The sequence below is a fragment of the Amblyomma americanum genome, chromosome 3, assembly GCF_052857255.1.
Source record: "Amblyomma americanum isolate KBUSLIRL-KWMA chromosome 3, ASM5285725v1, whole genome shotgun sequence".
Taxonomy (NCBI): Eukaryota; Metazoa; Arthropoda; class Arachnida; order Ixodida; family Ixodidae; genus Amblyomma; species Amblyomma americanum.
This window is the reverse complement of record NC_135499.1, coordinates 200438782-200466447: the sequence shown is the minus strand read 5'-3', so window position 1 is coordinate 200466447 and position 27666 is coordinate 200438782. Positions and strand designations below refer to the sequence as shown.

At 43.6% G+C, this 27666-nt stretch overlaps 2 protein-coding genes across 29 annotated transcripts in view; one reads left to right on the top strand and one right to left on the bottom strand.

Annotated features, from left to right (window-relative positions):
* The window catches only part of by (focal adhesion protein tensin), a 248222-nt gene extending 226561 nt beyond the window's left edge, over nt 1-21661 (top strand). For 15 of the 28 annotated variants that reach the window (XM_077659626.1, XM_077659625.1, XM_077659628.1 and 12 more), the window contains 13 exons: nt 83-420; nt 2763-2833; nt 4179-4329; nt 4426-4468; nt 6994-7139; nt 8237-8323; nt 10655-10780; nt 12739-12831; nt 14076-14153; nt 14526-14624; nt 15522-15690; nt 16717-16830; nt 19211-21661. In XM_077659626.1, coding sequence (XP_077515752.1) covers nt 83-420; nt 2763-2833; nt 4179-4329; nt 4426-4468; nt 6994-7139; nt 8237-8323; nt 10655-10780; nt 12739-12831; nt 14076-14153; nt 14526-14624; nt 15522-15690; nt 16717-16830; nt 19211-19373 — 1678 coding nt within the window. In that variant the 3' untranslated portion in view covers nt 19374-21661. The remainder of the gene's footprint in view (nt 1-82; nt 421-2762; nt 2834-4178; nt 4330-4425; nt 4469-6993; nt 7140-8236; nt 8324-10654; nt 10781-12738; nt 12832-14075; nt 14154-14525; nt 14625-15521; nt 15691-16716; nt 16831-19210) is intronic. The other 13 variants (XM_077659629.1, XM_077659632.1, XM_077659643.1 and 10 more) reach the window with 1 other exon arrangement.
* A 4146-nt stretch (nt 21662-25807) lies between these two features.
* The window catches only part of LOC144125873 (clotting factor G beta subunit-like), a 28815-nt gene continuing 26956 nt past the window's right edge, over nt 25808-27666 (bottom strand). Inside the window, exon 7 of the mRNA XM_077659621.1 lies at nt 25808-26863. Within this exon, the coding sequence (XP_077515747.1) occupies nt 26624-26863 (240 nt within the window). The 3' untranslated portion in view covers nt 25808-26623. The remainder of the gene's footprint in view (nt 26864-27666) is intronic.

The window sequence follows — 27666 nt, the reverse complement described above, 5'->3', positions numbered from 1 at the left end:
ACAATGCTTATACCAAAGCAAAACAACGTTTCTAAACTTCGTTAATACAGCGTTTAAAAGCCCCTGTGCCACACGGCTGCAGGTACCCACAATGGCAGCCTCAGCCGCTGCCGACGGCTGTGCAGCCCGTTGTGCGGCAGAAGTCGGACACGTCGTTCGACCGGGAGCGGCCGTTTGTGGCGGCCAAGCGGACGCACCAGCAAGCCCGCGACCAGATTGCAGACGGGGCACCAGGTACGTCTCCGCACCGACTCATCTCGTCGTCAGTCGTGTATGGTGACCCCAGTGACCCCATGCGGAGGCCCGGCGTGCTGGCCGGTAGTCCCACCGCCGGCTCGCCGCCGAAGCGAGACGACATTCTGGCCATGTTGAACGACCCGCCATTCTCAACGGCGCCCAAGGCGTCCTCGCACGAGACAGGTTAGCTCTGCGGTAACCAAGAGTGGACCTTGCTCAAGACAAGATGCGCCACCTTTGCAGAGCCAGACCGATAATTCTAGAAAGGCGAGAGAGTTCACAGAAATGGCTGGGGCGGATTAGCTCTTGGCGTGTCTTTGAAACTCAGGTTTGCTTCGGATAGAAGTATTTAATCGAGGAAAACATTTAGCTCCTTTTCTAGCCAAACTCTCTCGAAAGATAATCATCTTCAACACTACCATTGTCACCCATTCTGAAAAGAGTTTCGAAGCCTACTGCAAAATCTACTCCGTAGACACTTAAAAGGACACTGAGCATAAACTGAAGTTGGCCTGTATATCGACAGATCACCACATTATAACGACAGAGACGCAATTTTAACTGAAAACAGAGCTTTTAAAAGCTAGAAGAGGCCAGAAAATGAAGTACAGGTGCTGCCATCTTGGTCGATTTCGCAAATAAACTGCGTTGTGTCAGCACTGTTTTTCGGGAGTGAATACTAGAGGCTAGGCTACGCTGTCATTCAATTTAAAACTCTTATTATGGAGTACTTTTCGGTGGGCACATTATGAACTTTCAGGTGGCGGGAAAATTTTTAAATACAGGAGTAAATGAGTCATCTGCTACCATACAAATACCAACATAGCTAGAAAAGGTCATAGAATTGATTTTCACTAGGACCAAAAATTGGAACGAGTTTTCGCTGCTGTCCCTTGAAATGTACTTACCTCGAATACAAGCGCACTGTTTGGTGGAAATATGTTAAGCTAGCTCCGCTCCTCTTTTCTTATGCAGTGCTTTCAGATTGTGATTGTCTTCAGTGCCAGAGCAACTGATTTCAGCCTTGTTACAATCGTTATAGATTGAGCCCAGAATGTCAATTCTTTTTGATTATAACACCGTTTTAACCTGTTAATGGCCCCAATATGAATATCAGGAACGTTTCTTGCCGCATAAGGAAACTGTTGACACTCTAACCAGTCATCTTGAGTGGTCCTATGGTGACTGGTGCGCTGCGCTGTTACATTTAGGAACTGATTCCAGAGCAAGGTCCACTCGGCCGCGATTCACTTCTTCGCCCTGCTTGCAAGTCGCATGGACAGAATGAAACCTGCACCAAGCACTGGCCTAGCGCTGTACCCGTGTACCCTTTCCTGTTTTCCCGCACGTGCTAGATCCGACCAATATACCCTTGCATGGACAACGAATGTTTGGAAGCGCTGGACTGTCGCTGCTGCACTTGAGTAGTAGTACTGCTTGTGCTGCACATTTTATTTGCCAGATGTGTGCGTTTCCCAGGAGAGCACTTGTGTGAGCCATTGTAGGGCTTTGAGCGTTATTAGTGAAACTAATTTTTAGTGAAACTTGTAAGAGGTGTTGAAGCTTATGTCTTTTGTTTGTGAGATAATTGTTGTTTCATGCTATCTGGAAGGAACCGTGCTGGCTGATTAAAGGTTTCTGGATGACTTCGCTTACGGTAAATGTCCCAGCATAGCGAGCCTTTTTCCCAGCTAGGCACCTATAAAGAGTCCTGATGTGCTCAAAGTGCCGGCAGGATAAGATCGAGCCTCACTGTAGTTGTTTCCCATGCTGTCTGTTCTAGATTCACGCCTTGTATGGTGTAAGTTATTAGGGCACCTTCAGAGTCCCACAACTCGCTCTTATTGAAGAGTCACTGCGAAACGCATGAATAGAGCACGAATGTGCTTGAAAATGCACCTGTCATTTCACTACATGGTGGCTGTTTCGGTTTAATCTTACCTTTCCAAGTGCCGCGTGCTTTCATATTTGGTAAAATGAACTGGCTTAGTGTGGTGTACTGTGCACACATGGGCGTGAAAGTCACACTGAACTCATGCACTCTTATACGAAGTGTGTTCTGTAGTTTTTCTTTCTTTGCAGAAATGTTGTAAGCAGTGTCGTTTTTTTTTAATTTAGTATGAGAAAGTCTCTGACTTGTGCTTCTTTCAAGCCACCTTGATATTATGTGAACAATGTTTGCTAGCACTTTTTGCCCATAACAATCTATGCGCACACTCGATTGGGACAAACACTTGTAGCAGTAGTTTCATATGATTATCATCTCCTCAGTCCTTCCGTTATTATCTTCACACTTTCTGCATGGCTATGAAAGCAGTGCTGTGACTAAAATGTTGCAGTTTCTAACTTCAGCCGCTTCTTTTTATCAATTGTGGAACTGTGTGTATGCGGTAATGCAAAGTTCTGACCCTGTTTGTAAAAATCTGCACTTAACAAGCACTGCATGACTGCATTGCATCTTCTACCACTTTTGTAGCTAATGAACCTCCCAAAGTTCTAAACTCCAGATGCAATTTTTTTTACAGCACCATACAAAGTTGAAGAACCGGTACAGCTCCGTGAGATGGCACCAATAGCCCAGTCAACTCCAAACAAGGTGAGAGTTTTTGTAAGTGATTCACTTAATGCGTGCCTAAAGAAGAGTAAGGCAGAGCAGTTAAAACTCTGTCATATGGTTCTGATGCTCTGAATGTTACTAGGTGCAGTTAATTTCATCAAAGTACGTTATTGGCAATAGCAGTATGCCTGCAGCTTACAAAGCATCTCCAGTCTTCTAAGTCTCGTCGCTGGTTTTCATTATGACACCCTTTTTAAAAAGATTAGAATTAAAGAAACAAACAGTGCACGGAATTAATTTAAAATTCCAATTTATTCAAACTGATGCTTTGATTCTGTCAATGTCACGTGTGTTTCAATGGGAGAAAACTTCCGGTAATTTTTTAAGCGTGGCTTGCTGGGCCAGCATAGTTACGAGAGAAAAGAAACAACGAGCAAAGCAAAATTGTGTTCCAACATTGTCCTGCTGGTGGTATATGCTTGTGTACATGTTCTTTCCTCGCTTTTTTCTTCCTTCGATATTTTGTGCACATCAGTGTGTTGCGATGCTTGCGCGGGTCAAGAACCAGACTGAGAGCTGTGAATCCCGAACAAAGACACAGTCGTCTCCGCTTCTCCGCACTTGGGGCCTCCTTGCCCTCTTTAGCGGTGAGAGAGAAACACACACGCCGTCCGTGCAGCCGATGCACTTTGCTGCCTTCGCAGCTCCAGTGAATTTAGGCTCCGGTTACGAGTGGTGGGAAAGAACGCTGCGAAACCGGCAGTGAGCAGTATCGCTGTACGGATGGATGGCGTGTGGCGCCATGCAGCTGGCGGGCAAAGCACGACAGCCCTCGACCCAGCAGCAAGCGGCCGTGCGCCAGTAAACATGACGGCCGATTGCGTGATCACTTCGAGCGCACGGTGATTGCAGTGCTCTTGGTGCCGTGTGCCTGCGGGGCTTGCGCGTGACCACGCACCTGTCGTCAGCGCATGCCGAATACCGATGGCTGCGCTTGTCATGGTCTTCGTCGCTTAGCTCCTTTTTCTCCTCATAACACGTTGTGGCGTAGTGGCTGGTTTATTCCGGCGGCCACAGTGAAGCAAACGGCAGACGTGTGGCACTGATGTGGTGCTGCCACTGTGTTCTAAGTGGCCGCAATCGCGCAAAAAGGCCTAGCGTGCGTTGGCGCGTGTTCACTGCGGGAATGCACTGCACAACGCACAGTACTCGTAGATTAGCCCCGTGTGCTGGTCAGCCGCCCTTTAGTTCGAACTCCATGTATTTCAAGCATATTTTCGGTTTCCTTCGATGAGTTTGAAATATTGAGATTCGACTTTACTAAAGCAAGCGGATTGGGGAAGTATGATTTCAACGTTTCACGCCTCACGCACTTGGTGCGCAGTACGCGCAAGATGACAGCTCCCTGGAAGGGTCATCGCCTTGGCCTATGAGGGGAACGGACGACAGTCCGTCGGCCAGTCCTTCAAGCGCGACGGACCGGCCGGCTACGCCAGCGTTCCCTGTGCCGCCTCGCACGCCCTACATGAACCAAGGTGAGGCTCGCCGTTCACGGAGTGAGCTGCCGCTGCATTCTAAATTGCTGGCCTCGTGTCCGTGAACTGTTGTCTCCGTTTTGTTGTTCTGCGCAGATTCGTCGGGAGGACTACCACCGAAAAGCCCAACTCTTTCACGGTGAGCGAGGCATGAGTACTCTGGTTTCTTGCGCATAAAGCTAGAGGCCTAACTCGTTCTCCATGTTGTCGTATGTTCCTCATGCTCCCTTCCCCCCATCTGTTTTTGTTAGGTTACCTCGGCGTGTTATTTGGCTACTTCAATAACTGAAGTCAGCGTAGGACAGCAGCCACGTCAAAGTTTCATAATGCGTGCATTAGTTAGGGGTAGCTTCTGTTGTGGAATCTGGAAGTGAATTTATCTGCTGACTGCACTGTACTTACAGTGCATAAAATTGTTGACGCATCGGCTGTTCACGATTGATAACTTTGCTACAGTATATGTAATAGAAGTGTACAATACACTGTAACCTATACTGTCAGACCAGATTCAAGTGCTGTTGGCCGCTCGTATCTGCGGCTACAGCTGAGTGATGTTGCCTCGGCAATATGGAGAAGAGAGATAGGCACTTGGGGTTGGGTTAAGGAGTCCCAGATGATTGTCTGTCACTTGCCAGTTTCAGTGCTGTTTCAGTGCTGCTTCAGTGCAAAAGTCGGAGCTACACACACCTGGAGAATTGAGAAAGAGATGGTTTCGATGCAGGCATGAATAAGACGGTTTTGCTCACGCACGCGTTTTCGCACTACTTCACGAGGTCAAACCGGGTCACCGAGTTTGTGTGAAGCTTGACCTTGACGGTAACCTTGGCCAAACCATAATAGATAAATAAATAAAATACTGCTGCGACTGAGATTTTAAGCCGCGGCAGTGCGAACAGATCAGCTTCCCAGGCCACTGCACGAGAGCACTATGCTCTCACCGCAGCCGGTCACGCCTCTTGTTAAACTGCAACACACTCTCACGCTGTGCATTGTACATTGTCGTCTTCACCAACTGGTAACACTATTGAACTAATATTGCGAGATGTGCCAATGGCCCAGAAAAACAAAACCATGAGCCAACCAGGCTAAACACATGCTTTAGCATGTCTACTCAGTTTAGGTACATTAAAACCCTGCCACTTATTTTTCTTTACTCCCCTCTGTAGGACTCCCTAGCTCCTATCGAGAACACCTGTCCATATTCCAGTCTATTCACTAAAGCACCGAAAGGGAGCAAGATCTCACATGACATTTGCTGGCTTCAGGGAATAAATATTTCCTCTGTAGCCTGGAGGGCACGAATAACTGGCAAGCATAATACTATACGAAAGAACCCAATGGTCTTCAAAAGACAGAGAAGCACAGGAGAGGTCAAGAGTGTTTGATTAGAGGCACTCTAATTTTTAACTTTTCTTGGTTTCAGAGAGTACTTGTTTGCTGTTTTATATACTGGCTTCCCGAATCCTGTTTCTCCTATTCTTCTGAGCTGGTTACATGTGCTATAGTCAGCGACAACTCAAGAATGAAGTGGCCTTTTGTCGTCAAAGCACTCCCCTCCAGCCAATGACGTCAGCCAATTCTCATGACCCTGCTGGGGTGACAGTGTAAGGAGTGGCAGAGAAATGGGTATAGTTTCCTCCCTCCATGATCAGGGACAGTCCCTTCCCCGCATTATCACGCTGCAGGTTCATTGCATTATCACACTAGCAGGGTCATGAGAATCGGCCGATGCCATTGGCTGGAAGGGGGTCCTTTGACAGGGAAGAGTCTCTTCATTCTTGAGTTGTATCAGACTATAGTCTTGCCTTCAAAGTTTGGAGTTGTAGTTAGTGTACTGCTTACTCGAGATTACTTGGCTGTGTGTTTTCTTCCCTGGCTTTTTTTTGCTTCTCTGCATGCTGCTGGAACTCCTGCTTCAATTTCATTTTTTGCCTGGCTTTATTGCTTAGTCGCCTGCGTAACTTCAGCGCCTCTTTTCGAGGAGAATTTTTTGCTTTGCGGCCAGCGCTGCGGCGGCGATGCTTCTCCAGTGCTCATCTCATGCGAAGGTAATTGCATGCACAAGAAACAAACTAGCACAAAACGATACTTTTATATCCTTGTATGTGTCCCTTGTGTCTGCTTTACTATCAAGGGTGTATAGATAGGTGTTAGTGCACCTCAAACGGGCTCCCGGAAGAAGGCCAGTGACATTGGGTATCCTTTACGCATGCGTACTCCTACTCGCACCAGTCCCATACTGGACGCCCTGCCCAGGCTAGATTTTCAGTCCGCTCAAAGGGAGGCAAGAGATGCTTAAAACTGGGTGGTTCATAGTATCACCATATGGTCCTCTTTCCCCCAGTGTCACATATTTTTTATTTGGCACCTGTGGGAGTGTGGAATCTTTCTGCGAATAAACTGTCGCTAGCTTTTGTTTCTTTTGTGTAGCCATTGGAAAGTAACTGAGTTGGACAGTATATAACAGCCACCACGTTCGTGTGCTTTGTTGTCTTGTGACTGGTTCTCTTTTTGTTGCTTCTGTGTTTGTCTTCTAAAAGGTCTCTAATAAATTTGCCAGTATAGTTATAATGGAACAGGAAAAAAAAAGAGCACTGTTACAGAGGCCAGAGATGAGATATCTCAAACCGTTGCGCCCCTTAGTCAACCGCTCCCATCTTTCAGCCGGAGGAGCCCTTCGCCTGCCACCGTGAGTGCCTTGCAGCAGAGCCTGCCCCCATCGTCAACTGTTCCGACTAGCCCCAATGGACAGAGCTCGCCGACCGTGTACTTCGGCCAGTCTCGGAGGTCAAGTATGCTCTCCCTGGCAGGCAAGTACACTCTGGCTCCGTCTAAGTGTGGCAGCACTTCTAGAGCTGACAATGGGCACTTAGAATCCATAATGTTGAGTGCTTTTAAATTTTTATAATGCCACGTGCTGTGTGGTCACTCATCACAAATGAAGGCAGAAATCTGCTCTCGAAACTGTCAGACTTAACGTAGTGCAATCACGCTTTCGTGTATCACTGTCGCGTTAAAAGAGCGTTACACATGCGTCGAGTTCGATGAGCCTACATCGCGAAGGCCGATCGGCATGCTGTGCCGCATGCACTACTTGGCCGGACATGTGGAAGTGTCTGTATTTCAGACATAAAAAAGTTTTAATCTGCCTCCATCAGACATGAAAGTGACACACATTAGCGAAGTTTTTTATTATTTTTTTCGTGCATTAATCCATTGCCTGTGGGTTGTTAAATGAGGGCAATGAGCGCTCTCCTTCGCACCGAGCTCACTTGTAGCAGTGCACATCGGGATGCATGCGCCAACCGCGACATGCACGTGGTCTGGCAGTTAGTGGTATTTTACTTGTGGTTGCCGCAGAAAAAAATGAAGAAAAAGAAAATATAGAAAGCCGTGCGCAGTGTAGCTGACATCCGCGTAGCGTCTTAGCTTGCCAGGTTTTAACTCGACCAGTATAAATCCTAGAGGGCATGCAGGCCGGAATAAACTACTTGAAGATTCAAGTATTTTTTAATTCGATGACTCATCTGAAGGTAGTCCGAACTGTTCTACTGGTTCTTATGCGATTCAAATGTGAAACCCGACGTATTCATTCACACTTAAAATGTGCCCGATATTTGCGTGAGGCAACTGTCAGTGTTGCTGCAGTCTGGTTTGCAAAGCGTAAACCAGTTTCTTATCATGTTAAAGATCATAGTTGTAGTTATGTTGGATGCATGGTTGTTTGCGCTTGCAGTTTTGTACAATTTATTTAAAGTAATTTTTACAGACCCTCAAAGAGTGGATATGATACAGTATGTGTTATTATTTGGGTTTCCTGTCAAGGCTAATACACATTACATGTAAAACGTTATATTGTGCAGATGAAATGTATAAAAAATGGTGCATTATTTTTCTGGGAATGCAGACTCTCCTGAAGTTATCCACCACCATCCTGTGTTTGTGAAGGACACCTCCAAATATTGGTACAAGCCCAACATCAGCAGGGAAGAAGGTATGGGCAACTTGCTAGGTTAAAATATAAGTTTTTGCACTTGCGTTTATGTCTGGCTACTGCAGTTATATACCACATGAATAAAAAACCTTTATGGTGAGGCTGCTTTCATGTCTTCACATGTCTATAGCTATAAACTGGATATTTAAGTAGTCATTTTCACTAATAAATTTAGTAATATTTTGAAGCTAAAATACGATCCCTTTGGTGTTGTAGTAGTGTGAGCTGTGGCAAATATCAAAAGGTGGCTTAATGGTGCTGGCTAGTGATCTGGCAACTAAATTCTAATTATTAACTTTTCAACTATTATAAATAGGTTGCCACATTGTTGTTAAAAATTAGTAGTCTGCTGTTAGTAATAGCTTTATCTCAGGATTTTGAGCGCCCCATGCTATAAGTAATAGCTTTATCTCAGTGCCCCATGCATCCAAGACTTCTGGGCTTACATAAAAGCAGACGTTCAAATACTCAGGTCTTATATAAAAAATGTGGAAAGCAGTATGTTTTGAGGTACTAAATTAGTTTGTTGCATAGCTGCATCTTGGTTTATGCCATGATGAGCTGCAGTACTTGAGCCAAGCACAAAATTTATGCGAATTTGCTCCATGAAATACAAGTATTTTTAAATCTTGGATATTCCTACACATTTCTGTCCACCTCAGTGGCCACAATTACTGACTCTGTTTTGTTCACATCTGTTCTTCAAGAATATATTTACTCCCAGTAATCTGCATTTTGCCATGTTATTGTTGTTGTTCCCATTTTATTTCATTTTTTCTCTTTGTGTTTTTCTGTACTCCTGCAATTCCTGTGTTATAATTGTATACATACATTTTTTTTCATGCATTCCACTTCCTTCTGTAATGTTCCCAGGTGCCCTGAAGGTAGTGAAATAAATAAATATGTCACAAAAATAATTACAGATATATGCTATGATAAAGAGTCCGAGTGGTTGAAGTTTTTGAGCTCCTTTCTTATGAAAACAGATCAGAATTATTGCAGCTCTTGCGCAACATTTCTTATATTACATCTGCCAATGTGAGAAGGGGCTGTGTTGCTTTGCACATATGTGGCCCCGAACTACAAATTACGCTTTACCTGTTGGAATGTTCAAATAAAGCATGCGCCGTCTTTGCCAAAAGTAACCAAGCAATGAGGTTTCTTTCTCAGTCGAAAAGGTCACTAAAAGTGAGGACGAGGGTCTTCTATACTTTACACAGATTTTGAGGTTTGGGGATGCCATAAGTGCTTCACTGCATGGCTAATAAAGGAACTTTGGTGCCTGGTTACTTTGGCAAACACAATACCATCTTTGCGAAAAGTAACCAAGCAATGTGGTTTGTTTCTTAGCCGTGTAGTGCAGCACTTGGAGGCACACTCTTGGTTGTAAATCTATTTGAAGGGGGACACAGCATAGAAAATAGTAAATTTGGTCAAAATTTTCGTTTCCTCAATTTAGTTTTTTCATAACACTCAGTTCTTCACTTGTCTTTGTGACAAAAAAATATATAGTGAAATTGCATTACAGAATTAGGAAATGACTTTTTTTTTTATGTGCGGTGGTCAAAAATTGGGGGCGAATCACGCTTGTGAAGGTCCCAGAGCATCGGGAATTCTGAGGGTTTCTGACAACGGAGAACCACCATCATCTTAATATTGCTACGAACAGAAGCCTTCAGAAGATCACAGATTCCGTTGTTTGCAATGCTGCATTTCTCTGACCAAAAGCAAAAGCACGCGAAGGTGATAGACGAGGTAACCGAGAGAACAAACTTTAAGGTTAATTTTTTTTTCTCAGCTTTTACATTTTCTCAGAGTGCTACCACTCATTTCGGCATTTTGCAACCAATGATGTAGAATGATTGTTTTTCGCACATGTTTCCTAATGTGTGCGGAGTACAATGAAGCTGCTGATTTTTGAATGTTGAATAGTTTTTTAAAGTTATTTTTTTTGTGCCCCATGTGAACTAAAGTTGAACTACATGTCACAGGCAATGTTCATTTGATTAAACCGAAACACCGTCAAGAAGAAATTCAGTTATAAATTACTTATCGCTAGTCGGCAAATACAATGGGGTGCTCCATGTATATTAGTGTCTAAAACATCGTTTGAAAGAAGAAAACACAGCAGCAAAAATTTGATGTTTGTAGTCCTTTAAGACAAAGAGTACCCGGCCCTTTCCTCATCTTTTGAGATCTTTGGTTTTTAGGAGGGCCGTAAAGGTTCTACTGCAAGACTGGGCTGAGAAACTGGTTTCTTGTTTAGTTACGGCAAAGGTTGTTTGATCTCATGGGAAATTGCTGTAAAGGTAACCAAATATTTCGTTTCAGCCATCCACGTGTTGAAGACGAAGCCACCTGGCACATTTATTGTGAGGGACAGCAACTCCTTCCCAGGAGCATTTGGTCTGGCTCTCAAGGTGGCCAGCCCTCCTCCCAATGTCCAGAACCGAACAGGTGACCATCCTCATGGGGGAAATTTGGCAAAGAATATTATGTGGTACAGCAGGCCTCAGGCAAAATAATGTGCAGGATTCGAACTAAATAGCAAGAGGTTTGGATCAGGTTACATGGCTTTTCAGTATACAAGACTGTTCAAACTGAGCCACAAAATGAAATTCTATAGAGTTTTGTTTTTTGTCCGAAAGGAAATAGAAAAACCTCATGCAGAAACCTGCAGGCAAACAGCTTGAAAATGCATGAGGCCGTTGACTAAGCTGCAAACAGGGCTGAATAATGTGTACCAAAGCAAATGGGAATGTATGAAATGTAGCAATATTAATTGAAGCTGGCGCAATTATAAAAAACTGCAATATATAATTTATTGCAGTGGTGGCAAATGTATGCATTCAGGAGCGATGCCTGGCAGGCTCACCACCAGGCTGGCACCTCCAGTTTTTGTTAGTGTACAGCAAAAGGCTTACAAAAATAAAATAAAGCCTGAACAATACAACAGGAATAATCACTTCGCAGGAAAACATGGTTTGAGCTTCTCATGATGTAGGTAAAATGTTGCTTACAGTTGAGCTATATTTGTTCAAGACAGTGAGAATTCTGTTTCAAAGACTGGTCACCATATTCAGTTTGATTCTTTGAAACAAACCACATTTTTTTGTATCTTGTTCAAGTGAGTCTCTCGAGGTTTTAGGCCATGAACGAATAAAAAAAAAGTTATGCTAAGAAGGGCTGCAATCTATAAGCAGTAACCAGTCGGTACTCAATATATAATATGACTGTGGAGGATATTTCTCACCTTAAATAAACTGTGCGGGCTGTGTAAGAATCCACAGAAATATGCTTCCGCCCTTTTTCCAGATTCAAAAAAACCAAATGAAATACCAGTAACCAGTAAATATATTTCAGAAAATGCACTTGCAATTTATTCTCTGAAATAAATCTGCTGAGAGAAATATTATTGAATTCATAAAACATGATAAGAAGAGCTCTTGGAACTGAATTATTAAAAAGAAAGAGTTTTTTTAATATTTTAGCACATTTTTATGCCTTCTTTTGTAGGCATTGTTACTTGTATGCACAATGATTTGATAGTATTCAGGTAGCATTAACAAACATGGAAGCAGCTTCTGAGTGGAATATATATTTGCACAGACTGCGTCTTCAAAAACTGCGTCTTCAAAAACTGCCTGATAACATTGAGAACCAAAATTTTATGTGCGACTGCTGTCGAGTCATGTCTTCCTTGAGCCAGAACCTGCACTGATTGCCTGCATTTTTACTGCCTTTTTTGTTCATATAGATCATGAACTCTATGGAGTTCCTCAAGGACTGTTACTACCTTTGATATTGATGCTTGGTGAAGGGCATGTCATTCATGTAGTGAACATGATCCAAATGAGCTCTCTGTTTCAAACTGCGTCTGAGCTTTCGCCTATTTTGAGCTCTCCTTGGTTGTGTTGCCTGTCCACATATCCCTCTTCTTGCTGTGAAACTGCTTAAACTTCTGGTTATGTCTTAGAACTTGTTTTTTAGATGAGGCCTTCAAATATTTTAATGGTTTTTCAGTGCATACATGGTATTCAGAAATTATACTGTCCTTTATTTTCACCACAAAAGGTTTTGGGTGTAATTTAGCAACCTTGCAAGGGGCATGGTGTCATAAAATGTCAAAATGATTAAAATGGGTGTCATGATATAGGCTTGACAGCAGCAAGACATTAATTCCACGCTTTTATATTTGGTCTAAATACACTTTTGACCACAGCTGTAAGTCGGGATAGAATTTTGTGTGCATAACATGCAATTTGCAGCCATTCTGCTCAATACAATGCAATCTGCACAGTTTCACTGTGTAGCACAGTTATGGAAAGACTCAGCAAATATGAAATTATTCTTTTTTCTTTGTGTTTTTCTTTTACTTTTCCTGATGAGCCACATCATGTCTTTTTCACACAAAGGTGACCTGTCGAATGAGCTGGTGCGGCATTTCTTGATTGAGCCAACTGCCAAAGGAGTTCGTCTCAAGGGCTGTGCCAATGAACCTGTTTTTGGTAATTATTCCAGTATTTCTTCTTGTTCTTCTTGTAGTACAGCTATGGAATTGTCTGCTCTACAGTTGTGCTAGGCATGTACACATATTCAGAATTTTTTTCACGATAACGTCTGTAACAAAGAAATCAATACTATGTGCTAGTTGTTTTGTTTCATCATTTTATAAAGGAGATCACCTATTTTGTTACAGTAAAAGCTTGTTAATTCGAACGTCAAGAGACCAGAAAAAATGCTGAGACTAGCCAAAAGTTTGAATTATTGAATTACCCCCAAAAAAACTGCCAAGAACTCCTTGAAACACGGTAAATTTATTTGGTGAAAGGCTGGGCAATGATTGCCTGATTTTGAGATTAAAACAGCTGCGCAATGATTGTTTTGACGTTTCCACCAATGCTTGATTGAGTGCATAGTGTTGGGAGTATCGAAGCAGTACTACTGCGTAATCATAAGGGCCTCCTGCATCCTTCACAGTGCGACGCGGTCGATCTCTACCACACACCGTGTCTCAACCGGACATAAGTGGCACCATCGCGTTTGAGGTGGTTTCACCGCACAAACACTAACAGCACGTGTCAAACATGCAGTTTCGACGCACTGAGAGAACGGAACAATGCGGACAAAAGCAAAGGAAATGGCGCCAAAGCAGCAAGAAAAAAACATGGAAAAGAAAACACCAGCAATGCGCCAATTAGTGTCAGCAATGCACCAATCAGTGTCTGAGAGGTGTTCAGATGGGTTAATTTGGCTGACTGATGATGGCTGGTTGTGCTGCCATCGCTGCAGGCTGACGCAATGTTCTGAAAAGCGAAACTGAAACTAAGCAGTCTGAGTTCTCGCAGAGGGGGCCGTCTGTTCGTCATCATGCCTGCTGTCGCATGCACGTTAGAGGTGTGCAAGCGACTCTGCAGCATAAAGCTTGATATTCCGAATTGGTAGATTTATACATCTCTTGCCGCGCCGGTCGAATCTGAATGCGGCCTCCCGTAAGGAGCCCGTTCAAATTAACTAGCGCGAGAACTGTAGCACCTGAGTCTATAGTGAGTGTCCGATGCCATAGATTTACATAGGCATTGGCCGGGACCAATCTGACAGTTCTGATTATCTTGATTTCGAAATGAATGGAGGTCGAATTAACGAGCTTTTACTGTACATTGTTGTTGGAAGCATGTCTGATGATGTTGAAACAAAGGTGCTGAATACCTTTCAAGAGTCACCTTGCTTACTGAGCTTCATATTTGTGCAGGGAGCCTGTCGGCTCTTGTTTATCAACACTCCATCACGCCGTTGGCTCTTCCTTGCCGACTGCTGCTGCCGGAGTCTGGTGGGTACTGCTTTTACCAGCTGCCGGTCACCAGCCAAAATCACTTTTATTGGTTTTAAGTTGTGTACAGTGTCACATTGTTACATACTATTTCACATAAGTGCAGTGTCTCGTTTGTCGTTAAATTCTGCTTCTCCGCTGAAATTTAGCACGAGCTCATTGACTGCATCTATTATAACCAACTCTTCTTCACTGTCTTGCATTGACTGATTTATCAATTGATCGATTGGTTAACTTTGCATATCAAATTAATGCTATTATGCACCTCACTGGCAATAATGCCCTTGAGATGCTGCAGGTACTTGTATAAGTAAATAAACAAATAATTAAATAAATAAATAAAATTATGGAATGTTTTATCGTTTCTTGTAGAGATTGGAGGTGAGCCCTTCTGGAAAGGCGATGTTGTGGACAGCACCACAGCACCAACCACTGCAGCCACGGCTTCTAGTCTACTGCAGCAAGGAGCAGGTAGGAGATGTGCTATCCGAAAGGGGGTTAATACATGTTTGTTCCTAGAATTGCATCTTTCCTCCAGATTGTGTAATCGCACATTAATGCTATTTCATCTTTTGGTACTATAATGTGTGGAAATTAATTCATAAGTATGCTTGTGAAAGTTTCATTGAAAATTGTTGCTTAAAATTTACATGCATTTTTTCAGCATGCACTAAAATTTACTTGCATGTGCTGTCAGTGAGAAGTTAGCGGATATTGGCATTTGTGAAAGGGGAAATGTGGTTTGTCCTTACTTTTGCATGTTCCAAGCTCACCTCTTATGTGGTGATTGTAAACTCTGTAGATGGTGTGCATTCAAAGCTTACTGTTCTTCAAAAGGTTTTCCTTTCTATGTACTAGTGCAATAAAGTGACTGACAATTAACTGTTGTGCATCATCTTCATGCAGACCTTCAATCTTCAGTGTGCCTTCTTCATGACACTTAACCAAGACAGAATGTTGCCCGTTGTTACAAAGCCAACATTTACTGCATTAAAATTGCTTATTCACAGCTAGGATATTTTGTTTGCTCTTGTAGTAGCAGCTGCATTTTGAAGAGAGTGGACTAAATGCTGAGAGATTATGATCCCCCCAAGGTGATCAGATGAAGGACTGTAGTGGACCTATCAACGTGGTGCCTACAAATGCTTCTGGAACTGCAGACTGAAATTTTGAATTCTTTTAGAAATTTTTGTAAATGCAATAAACTAACAATGATTCAACTCAAAGGGGACTGAAAAATTGTTTGAATTATATAAAAATTACTGAAATTATGTAGAGTTCAAATCATATGCTTGCAAGTTGCATGTGATGAAGTGAAGCAGTTATTGTAGTTTGGTACGAACAATGTAAGGGTACTTCCCTCTGCAGCTTGCAATGTGCTCTACTTGTGCACCATGGACATGGAGTCGCTGACGGGCCCACAGGCGGTGCGACGGGCCATGGCCGAGCTGCTGGCCATCTCGCCACCACCAGTGCCCACCGTGGTCCACTTCAAGGTCTCCTCGCAGGGCATCACCCTCACAGACAACAACCGAAAGTATGGGAGATGCTTGCATCATGTTGGTGTTTTCTCCGCTGACGTTGCATAGAATGTAGAGCAGGCAAGGGTAAAAAAAATGAAGTGCTCATTATGACATAGTACATACGAAGGAAGTCAATAGTCTACGAGGCCAAGCAAAGTATGTTAAGTTCGAGGCTCACTGACAAGCAGTAAATACAAGGGGGGCAATTTTCATGCTCAAGATACAACTGCATTGTAGTTGCTTTGTGTCTTCCAACATAATGTTTATTTTGGCATGCAATGGAGCTGGAGGGTACATGCAAAAATAAGGTTACATATGCCAGTCTGTGATAGAATATTCATAAATATACACACTAACTAAAATCAAGTTGGTGGTATGATGTTAGGATGAAACCTATTATAGTAGAAAATAGTAGTTATGCAGTTGACTTGAATATTCTGTTGTAGTAAATATGGCACACATGCAATAAAACTGCTTACTAGGGATTTCACGAGCACCAAAAGCAATGACACTTTAAGAAAGGAAACTGGCGTGAAACAGAATAATGGGCTGAGAATATGTTGCATGTATCGGAATGTTTTCTGACGATACGAATTCATCCCCTAACTTTATGAGTAAAATATGCACATAATGCCTTAGAGAATGCATGCATGTGTAGTGTGTTTGCTATGCATTTGAAGTATTACGGAACATAGATGGCGAACAGCTGAAGTGTAACTCACGGGGGTCATCTTGGGTTAAACGAATTTAGTCGGAGTCAGGTCAGTATACTGGCAAATCACTTTAAACAGCATTTTTCCCAAAGTCTTGGCAGCATTTCTTACGTGATCTTTTGGTGATCTTGTTACTGCTTATATGCACTGCAGAACCATCAAATTGTTGCTTTACCTTGGGCATTTATTGTGAAGTGTGATTAGCCTTTCTTGGTTTGGTGTGTGTTTGAAAACGAAAACAAAAAACGAAGAATCAAAGTGGAAGCTATTTTTTTGCTGCTAGTGCTTTGTCACTGTTTAAATGAGCCCTATTTTTTCTGATTCCAGGTTATTCTTTAGGAGGCATTACGCGCTCAACGCGATCAGTTTCTGTGGCACTGACCCTGATGACAGGCGCTGGACTCAGAAAGATGAAGATGCTGGAGTCACTGTCACTGCTAGGTACGTACGTACCTGTTAGCTGGGAGCACAGTACAGCTCTTTAATAACCACCATTACACTTTGCAGTGAAGTTCTATGACCCTTTACGTTTACCTCCACATTACGCTGTTTACAACAGCTAACCTCTTTTCATTGATGGCCACAGTGAACACAGCAAAAGTGTCGTTAAAGGCCACAGTGGTGTAAAAGAGCTTGCTTTTGCTCTTTCATCTTGCTTTGCACTTCTACCGCTTTCTGTGAGATAATCACTTGCTGTGAGTGCTAGCTGTGAGTTTTGTGTGTCTTAACTGTGACAAAGACTGTGCAGAATGCTGCAAATACTTCTAATTTCTTATAGCTACACTGTGTTTTTCTCATAAGTGCACCAATGTACTCTTACAGAGAAGAGGCATGTCTCTTATATTCTTTACTTCGATTACCGTGAAGTGTAAATTAGTTGTTAGGCTTTTTCGGTTAACTGTATTTCTGGGCTAATTGGTTCGGTCCAGAAGGAAAACAGTAGCGCCGAAAAAACGCACACACAGTAGAAGAATTACGTAGGACAAGCGCTAACTTCATCTGACTTTATTCCTTGAAATGCGAGCAAATATACAGAAAATCTAGGCATGTCCAGACAGAAATGAAATCTCAGCTTTAACAAGGTTCACAGACGAATCACTGACACGCCCTTTTGCTATTTTTCTGATGTGGTACGCCTCTAAAAACTCTCATTCCTTACTATCACGGCTTCTGCCCAGAATCCTTATCTCATCAAGGGGTGGTTCACACTTTTTGCATTCTTTGCAATTTTCCTTTAGTGGCTCGGTGACACACCTTGCACTCTGTGCAGTGTTTGGGCAGATGTGCTTGATGAGATAAGGATTCTGGGCCGGAGCGGTGATAGTAAGGCACTAGAGGTTTTAGAGGCTTACCAGATCAGAAAAAGAGGAAAAGGGTGTGTCAGTGATTAGTCTGTGAACCTTGTTAAAGATAAGATTTCATATCTTATCTTTTGCGGTTAGGTGCGGTTTCTGTCTGCTCATGCCTAGATTTTCTGTATATTTGTTCGCATTTCAAGGAATAAAGTCAGATGAAATTAGCGCTTGTCCTACTTCCTTCTTCTACTGTGTGTGTGTTTTTTCGGCGCTACTGTTTTCCTTTCTGGATCAAAATGAACCATCCAGCCCAAATAGAAGTTCTTCTAGTTGGTTTGGATTCAATCAATTTTTGTACCATAAGTGGAGACAGTGGCAGGGAAGGAATGAGGTACCATTAATACTCAGTTATGTATTAAATTTGAAAGAACATCACAATGACAAGGTGCTCACAGTGTTATAGTCCTAGGGTCACTATCGGAGAACATAATGAATTTTTTTCCCCCATCCATTTACTTTGACAAACTTCGACATTGACAAACAATGCTATGTGGTTATAGTTACTGCTTGTGATTTTGAGAGATGGTATTCTTTTCTTTTTAGCATATACTGCAAACGCGTCAGGTTTTGATAGAATATATTGTGAAAGTACAACAGAAAGCTGCCAGTCTCTTTTACACATATCATCTTAGTTATGGCATATATAGAATTGGCATCAATTTCCTATAAGATCAATTTGAGAATAAGGTCTTCTTTGGTGGGCAATTTTACCAACAAGACACTTCTAATAAAATGTGCATCCTCAATACATAAAATACCGTTTTTACTCTGTAGTAATGAAGACTGGCTGGACAATGCAATGGTTACTCCATGCATAAAACCAAGTGTGTGTATGTGTGTACATGCATGACACACATGTGCAGATTATGTACAGGAATCTGTTAGCACAATATGTTAATATCTCTCAACTGATTTAGGTAATGCAAACCAGTGACGTCTTTCTTCATTTGAATTTTCGGCTATCATCATTGGCCTGTAAACATTGGCCAATATCTTAGTGGCATCTGCTTATGCAGAACATTTTTGCAGTTGGCTTTGTTTCCTCAAACAGAAACAATGTGTAACTGATAATTTAATGCTTGACTGCAAATATTAAAACCTACATAATGTGTTTCTACATGCCTGTTCAAGTCCACATAAGCTCTAAAACATTCCATATTTGGGTGCTTCGAATTTTACTGCAACTGCATGAGGTTTGTTTATGATTGTCAAAAATTGTGTGCATGGATGTTAATGCATAATCATCAAATATGTGCTGCTATGGCCTAGAATTTCAACTGTGACCTGATACTCAGCAGCGGAATACGATATATTCACTGATCCTCCAGGATGTCAGTTAGTCTGCGAGTGCAGTTTGTATTTGTGGAAATCATGTCAAATACAATGAAAGTTGATCCTGTGGATGGGGATGCAAGTGCAAACCAATTGAGTTGTTACCTTTCTGCTTTGTCTCGTGACAAAAACAGGTGCTTTGGCTTTGTGGCTCGCAAGCCAGCAAGCAAGACAGACAACCAGTGCCACCTTTTCGCGGAGCTGGATCCGGAACAGCCAGCGTCAGCCATTGTCAACTTTGTTGGCAAAGTCATGGACGCAGCTGGCATATCAGCGACACGAGCAAATATGATTTGAGTGTAGTGCTATTCTGGTTGTACAGAGCCAATGTGAGCAGTCTAGCCAGTTCTCTCAAGGTTAGTGATGCTCCGAGGACACCACTGATGCTTTAAAGGCGCACAAAAGGCAAAGACTGCAGCTGCAGTGTAGTTTGGTACATTGCACTGTGAAGCATGTTCCACTGTTATTGCCAGTGTTCCTACCAGCACCACACCAGTGCAAGCCCAAAGTGCAAAGATTAGTAACAACTTATACAAGAAATGAATGGCCTTGACATTGTACATTTTTTTATTACAAAAACTATGCTATATTAAATTTGCATATGTTTTTACCTACCTGAGGCTGAAAAGCTGTTGGAAGTATAGACACGCTAGCTGGCTTTGTACTTTAGTTGACAAGGTCATGTCAACTAGACAGAAGTAAGCCATAAAGCTGTTGTTGCTGACAGAAGGGCCACATTAGGGTAGCTTGATATTTTTAAAGTTATGGCTTAAGTTAGGTGGTGCTTGGAAGCTGCTGCATAGCGTGTTTAATTTACGTCACAATTATGAATGGAAATAAAATAAAATTGTCATTTTTCTTAGACCTTTTTGCATTGAACGCAAAGCTTGGGATGCTAAGACAATGGCTATAGTTTTTATCACTGCACATCTTGTTTCAAATGAAATGAGAAACAAGTGTTTATGTGCCTGCTTTTAACCTTTGATTTGTAATGCACAATCTACCTGCGTGTCACAAGAGTCCTACAAATGTGATCATATCTTTTGCCCAGTATTGAATGTTCACATTTGATTATCGATTTTGCATCGATTTGCCTTGATTCACATTGGATGTATCAGTTGAACAATTTTGCATTAGTGTGATTGTATGCAGTATGGTAAACCCAAAACAATTTGTCTTGTGTAATAAGAACTATCTCAGGTGATCTATTCAATTAAACCCTACTGGTGCATCTGCATTGTCTGCCCTATTGTATTTACGACCAGTGAGAACAACTAGAAATCAGCACAAGCCAATTGCTGCAAACTCGCATTAGGCCAATAAACCAGCTCAAGTGGCCAGTTATGTTCATCTTTGTTCTTGCATTAGAATTTTCTTTCACATTGTGAGAGGTATGCAAAGGCTTTGGCATAAAATGTAGCTCAACCTTACATATATGACCAAGCCGTATTTGTACCAGCACTAGCTTTATGACGTTGCTGCTGTTTCAGTGAAAGTTCAATTAAATATTGCACTTGTTGATAGTAGGCAGCCCGTAACTATCCCACGTTGCTGTGTCTTACTGCCTTTAACATCAGTGCCTCTGTTTCAGTTACCTAAATATAAAAAAAATTTACTTTATTCTGTTCTGCTGAAGTGAAGAAGCCCCATGAACATTTAGTGATGAAAAATTGTCTTCTTTGAACATGTTTATAGGTGTAGTTTACATCATGATGCAAACAAGGTGTGTGTGGTCTGGAGCCAGCATCAGATTAATATCATCAGAAAATTTTGTTACCTCATCCAATTTTGGCAGACTCTTCTTTGCAGGAGTGAAGTAGTGTTGGTATCCTTTTAACATAAGTGTTTTGGCAAATAGATATGTGGCTTGCATAGTTGTGATGTTGATGACAGACAGGCACTTTGGCAGATATGCTGTTTAAAGATGAATGTCAAATTTTGAGTTGCTGCCATTGCTAGTGCTCTGTTCTGTTCGTGGCTGTTGATGTGAAACCAGTGTTGATGACTGCTTCTCAAATTTTACATCTAAAGATGATTTTCTTAATGCTTTTTACAGTGTGTGAAACATGCTTTGTTGGGCATCAAGAGACTGTGCCTTGTTTTTTAGTGGTTGCAACTCACTGTAGCAGGTACAATAAGTGTGGCTTTCTGGCATGGCAACAAATAATGTTATAGCTATATCATTCGTTATGTCTGATGCATTGTCATTTCTGGGACTGTCTCTTATGTTGAGCCTTTCATTTGGTGCAATGGCTTGTCCACTCAAAGGTCTTGTAAGAAAAACCCGGTTCACTGCTGTCAGCACGCATAAATGTGTCCTTGTATGATTCGCACAAGATGTCATGCCATAGGATCAATGTGGCATGAACGGGCAGTTACCTTGTCGTGATTGTTTAGATGCACATACCTCTGCTAAGTGTTCACTGTTCAAAATGTGAATCTGCATTCAACGCTTCATAACACATACTATATACATATAAATATTATATATAAGATGCTACTGTTGATGTTTTCTTTGTAGATTGTCATAGAAGTGCCATCTTTTTAACAGAATTTTGTCTCGCTAATAAAGTGAAGTGGCTGTACATGCTTTATGCTGACTTGAATCTAGTACGCATCTGGCTCATGCCTAGCTCAGCCATAATGGGGCTTTACCAGGAACTGGGGTGACTGTCATGCCTGATATGTTATCAAATATGGCCTTTGGTTTTGACTTGGAAGGGACCAATGTGCTGTAACCAAAGCTGGCCTGACTTATGGCAGCTATAGTCTCCAGGGTACTACTAGGTATTTCTTGCCTCTAAAATATTCTCATGTGTGTATTTTAGAGCACCGCAACTCATCAGTGTATGTACTTTCGGCGTCCAATGAAATGCGAACAGCGGAGCGCGTGGTCAAAGGTGCATTATACGCCGTCTGCCTGTCGCCATTAGAGCGCATCCGCGCTCATTCGGTTCGCGAGCGAGTTTTGCGTGCGTTTTCTTAGTCGTTCATTTTCCCGCTTTGCCACTGGAGCGCCACATTCACTCTTTCCACCGATCTCGACTTGCGCGCCGCGGTTTCGTTGGCGGCATCGGCTGTGGCCCGCGCGTGTGAAGCGAGCGTTTGTAGCTCCCTGGCTTGCAGCACTTTGATTTTGCTTCCATCATCGTCGTGTTACTAACGTCTGGTCGCGATGCGAACAGCGAAAAAAAAAAACAACAAAAACGAACGGGTTGCGGCTGGTGTCCAACGCGACAGTTGCTGAGTCGCTGGTTTCTGGTAGCTTTATCGCCGCCGGAAAAGCTCAGATACACTGGAATAGAACATTCACGCGTCATCGTATAGCCCGAAAAGAGAGCGCGAATCGTTTCTCTTTGCCGTCACGGCGTGCATTTACGCTTCAGAACGGGTCGAGTGTCTGCAATTACCAGAATTTTCCAGGCATTCTGTGGTGTGGGACGGCTTGGAAACACGCACCGTGGTCACAGACAGTGGGTTACCGGCAAGGATGAAGACCTACTTACTGTGGCCGCTGGTGCAGGCACGCCTAACATTTCGGCTATAGTGAGGTAGAGGACACTTTTGAATTGTGCCAGCACGTCAGTCATTAGACATCGTCTGCACGGGGATGTTCTGCGAAGCTGCTGTACCGTCGCAGAAGCCAGCAGTCTCCGAAGCAAATAGAAAAGCAAGGCTTGTGTTTGCACAAGGCCATGCATCATGGACCACGGCGAACTGGCGCTGCATGATATTCTCTAACAAGTCAACGCTTTCAACTCACTGGGACCAGCGTCAGCGATTTGGAGAGCCGACAACAGGTGGGCCTTTCCTGCCATAAGTGCATGCACGTTTCTATATATGAGGTAAGATTGCTTTAGTGCAATGGCCTTCATACTGCGACGCGAGAAAAACCATTCGTTCTTAAGTTACGCAACCGGTATAGGCCCGCTATTCACAGCGCAACGAGACGCTGATAACACCATCGCTGATCTTGTGACAACAAAATCACTTCTTTGCCGCCTCATGCATCAAGTAATGATGCCGGTTTTTTTCCCTAGATGATTGGAAGGGCTTATAGTTTAACAGGGGCTTCTCGCTTCTAAGTTCACTCGTGAAGATTCTCAGCATATAGCACATTGCAGTTTTACAGATTTACAGCTCACGTTTGAACCCAACCGCCTTTCTTAGCGAGAAAGCCTGATAACACGCAGCATTTAAAAGTAAAATCAAAGTGCTGCAGGTCAGGGAGCTAAGTGCGCTCGCTTCACCCATGCGATCTACAGATGGCTGCCAGCGATACCGCGCCGCGCAAGTTGCGATAGGAGAAACATTGCACGTGGTTTTCTGCGGCACAACCAGAAAACGAACGTCAAAGAAAACAGAAGCAAAACTATAGCAAACCGGATGAGAGTGCCTATCTGATGACGACGGGCAGACAGCGTAAAATGTACGGGCCTTTGGCCACGCGTTCCGCTGTTCGCATTTCATTTGACGCCGATAGTATACATTTTATAAAGACAGCCGCATGAATTGCCCTAGATGATAGCACTGTTCAGTGCTTTTCCTTAGGGGTATGACGCGCTTTTTTCACATTTTCTATAGTAACCATCACATTGTTTAATACTCCTTCCACAACTAGTATTTTTCAGGTGACTACGTAGTTGAGGCAGGTGAGTAACAGAACAGCAATAATCCGCCGCTTTGACAACTAGAAACTTCTTGAAGACTACCGCTGTACGCAGTGCACCTGGCAGTAATGGGCTCCGAGGGAATCATTGGTTCAATAAAGAACAGTTCAAATGAAACGAGCCGACAGTTATCGCGGCCGAGTTGGCATAAGCTTGTTGACCTCGACGCACACGCGTGAGCGCGCCCTCATAGCCGCTGCGACACACGTAATCCGCTGCGTGAACTAGTAGATGTAAGGCTCGCCGGTTGTCTTGAGCTCAGTTACTTCGTCCCGAATTCTCGAAGAGAAAGTGAATTTTGTGATGACATATATACAACCACGTCGAGACCGCATGAGTGGCAGAAAACGGCAGTGCTCTTTTCTAGTAAGTACTCGCGACCAAGTCCTTCGTGGCTATGTTAATTTTTACTGCGTCGGCCGTTTAAGGCACAATGCATACTGCTCATGCCTTCCTCCCCTGGTATTACTGACTCCACAAACACGTGACAAACGGCTGTGGGTGCGGAATCCGTCGCCAATAACCTAACTACAACCCGCCGCGGTGGCTCAGCTGGTTAGGGCGCTCGGCTACTGATCCGGAGTTCCCGGGTTCGAACCCGACCGCGGCGGCTGCGTCTTTATGGAGGCAAAACGCTAAGGCGCCCGTGTGCTGTGTGATGTCACTGCACGTTAAAGATCCCCAGGTGGTCGAAATTATTCCGGAGCCCTCCACTACGGCACCTCTTTCTTCCTTTTTTCTTTCACTCCCTCCTTTATCCCTTCCCTTACGGCGCGGTTCAGGTGTCCAACGATGTATGAGACAGATACTGCGCCATTTCGTTTCCCCCAATTATTATAACCATGACTACAGCTGGCTTCCCTGATGCCAGAAAAAGCGCCCCGTAGCAGACTACGTGCGTGGACCCCGTTGACATGATACGTGCAGAGGAAAGGCAAGCTCATCGAAGATGCACTGCGCACGCGTGCGAGTCCCCCGCGGCGCCGTTTTCGAAAGACACTCGCTCCTGTGCTTACGATGACTGTGACCAAGGCTAACCCCACCTGTAGCATTCAACACCTCAACCTCAACCTCACGGCTGTACACCTTGCTCAGTCATGTGTGCTCCTTCGGGGTGCACATACCCACAGAGAAAGCGATTGGCGCAGGCGTACCGTTTCTGCAGTCCAGACGTACGTCGAGGCTTCGGAGGTTACTTATCGCTGCTGACCGGTGTAGTTTGCATCGCTTAACGGAGTCGTGGCACACAGCTAATTGGTAACGCGTCGAACTATAGCTTTGAGTAGTGTTTTCTAAGCGTAGAAGCCCGCGGTAGCAGTATGCTGCGCATTCAGGCTTTGAATTTATTTATAGCTCATTTATTGGAGTTAAGCGAACTAATAATAAAGATTCCATTGTGAACATAAGCTTGACTACATATTCCGTGACTGCTCACGGCGCTCTCTGTGCACTGTGATATATGCGCTAGACGGGCCCCAAGCTGCAAGAAAAAAGTCGGCTGTTACTTATGATATTTGGAGAGGAAATTAAAAATTAGCGGATATACATCATATCGCAGTTTAATTTCCCCGACCGCACCAGCGAGGTACAATTTATTCAAAGGTGCTTCTTATTAGCAAATTTCTTAAAGAAAAGATGCGCACGTACAGGAAGGTTAAGGGGGGAAAATTATTCTAAAGCAGGAATACACACTCTTGCTATCTGCTGCTCTGAATTACGCACAGCTTGAAGCTGCTGCGTATACACTCGGTGCAGTTAACGCGACAGCGTTAATGAGCTTGTGCCACAGAAAATGCGGCTGCATGCTAGTAACCAATTATTAGTTCCTTATTTAAAGCCTACTCCACTTTGAGGGATTATCATAAACACATTCGACTAAACTAAGTCCAGTTGAGAAGCCTTGTGATGTTGCTTGCATGAGGCAGCAAGAAGAAAGAAACAAACAAACATATTCTAGGTCGTCTGCATTCTCAGAATACAATGCCCCCTATTTTAGGGTTGCAGTTTTTGAACATATCAGCCGTACATATATATGGCTCGGCAAGCCTTAAGCAAGAACACTTCAGAACAACCAAAATTTATTTTTATTTTGATATCACATGTTCTTGAGAGCATCCACGTGAATCTCACGGACACTGTTTATTTGCACATTAACAACGCTTTGAGCTGTAACGTTGCAAACTGCATTTGCCTTTTCCGCAGTTCTTTAAAGAATGGATTCAGTTTTAATATGACGTTAGGCGATCATCAGTGCATGCATCATATGGCGCTTTCTTTGAGATCTTTTGGGTATTTGCTAGATGTAAGCACTTATATCTGAGCAACTGCTCACAGCGTCTGTCATTGCGCCCCCTGCCCTCTATCACAAGCCCGTTATACTTTGTGGCACGGGCAGGGACACTATTTCTCGTTCTTCTTTACCGTCCCACAATAATTTTTTTGCCCTCTATCACACAACGCAGCTTAGACTTTACTCAGGAACTTTTTCTTGCCGGCGGCAAGTTTCCCTCTTCACTCCTGGGCAGGCTTCGCGTCTCACACCTGCCAGCAGCATCTTGGAGTAGTTTATACATTAGGCTCTTGCATTCGCAACTAAAGCTGAAAACCCGTCAACCATCGGCGCCGTGTACTCATCTGGGCGCGCCTGCTACATACATACCGGGAAAGCTCGGAGTCTAAAATTAAATTACCTGTTTGCAGAGTCATTTTTACAAGCGCTCCCCACGTTCGCCCTCATCTTACACGACCGCCACCGAAATCGCAACAACACTCGCTGCTGATGCGGACACAAGCTCAGAGTCTAACGCACGTTCATCAGTTCAGGGCACCACAAAAGAGTTACTGGAGCAAGCGCTGTTTACGAAGGCTAAGGCACATTCATTCTTCTTTATCTTTCGTGCTGTTTGAAGGCAGCTGAACTCCAGCTTCGTTGGAGGATGAGCCGAAGCAGAGCAGGCCGTCGGTGACCTTGCAGATCCAGACCAAGTAGCTTTGCACGCGAGTGTAAGTACCATAGTAACCGGGCTCGGCGCACTTGACACCAAAAGACACGACGCCAAGCGCGTACCATCGGTCGTCCGCCTTTGACCGCCACATGAGGGCGCCTCCAGAGTCGCCCTGCACAAAGAAATTGTTCGGTTACGTTTCACAGATAAATGCCTCTGGCACAATAAACTGCCGGCTACCCGCACGCGCACGCGCGCACACACACACAGAGAGAGAGAGAGACAAGGTAAAATAAATGAGGGGCCCGTTTGACAAACTTATGAAGGGAGCCAACAGTCACCGAAACCAAGGTGCATAGGGGAACGTTATTATAATTTTTTTACTGTGTTGTGCTTATCAGTGGGATAATATTACTTAGATTAATGTATCGCTTAAAGAAAATTACTTACAAAGCAGCAGAAAAAAACAACCATGCCGCCGGTGGGATCCGAACCTACGACCTCCGAATATCGCGTCTGGTGCTCTTACCAACTGAGCTACAGCGACGGCTGTCCAAGCTGCTGCTCTCGTGGGTATTTATGTTTACTTGGTGTACGCGAACCTTGAGAGTGTTCACCAGCGCCACCCTCGACCATAGCGGCGGACGTAGCACGTCCTGTAATACCGCGAGCGTGACGTGGAACGTCATCTAACGGCGAGGGTGGAAACTGTGCGAGAGCCCTCTTAAGCAACCTGTGGCATCAGGACTGCCAGAACCGAGAGCCTCGTTAAGCTATTAGCAGACAAGGTAAAGTAAATGAGGGGCCCGTTTGACAAACTTATGAAGGGAGCCAACAGTCTCCGAAACCAAGGTGCATAGGGGAACGTTATTATAATTTTTTTTAATGTGTTGTGCTTATCAGTGGGATAATATTACTTAGATTAATAAATCGCTTAAAGAAAATTACTTATAAAGCAGCAGAAAATTAAGACAC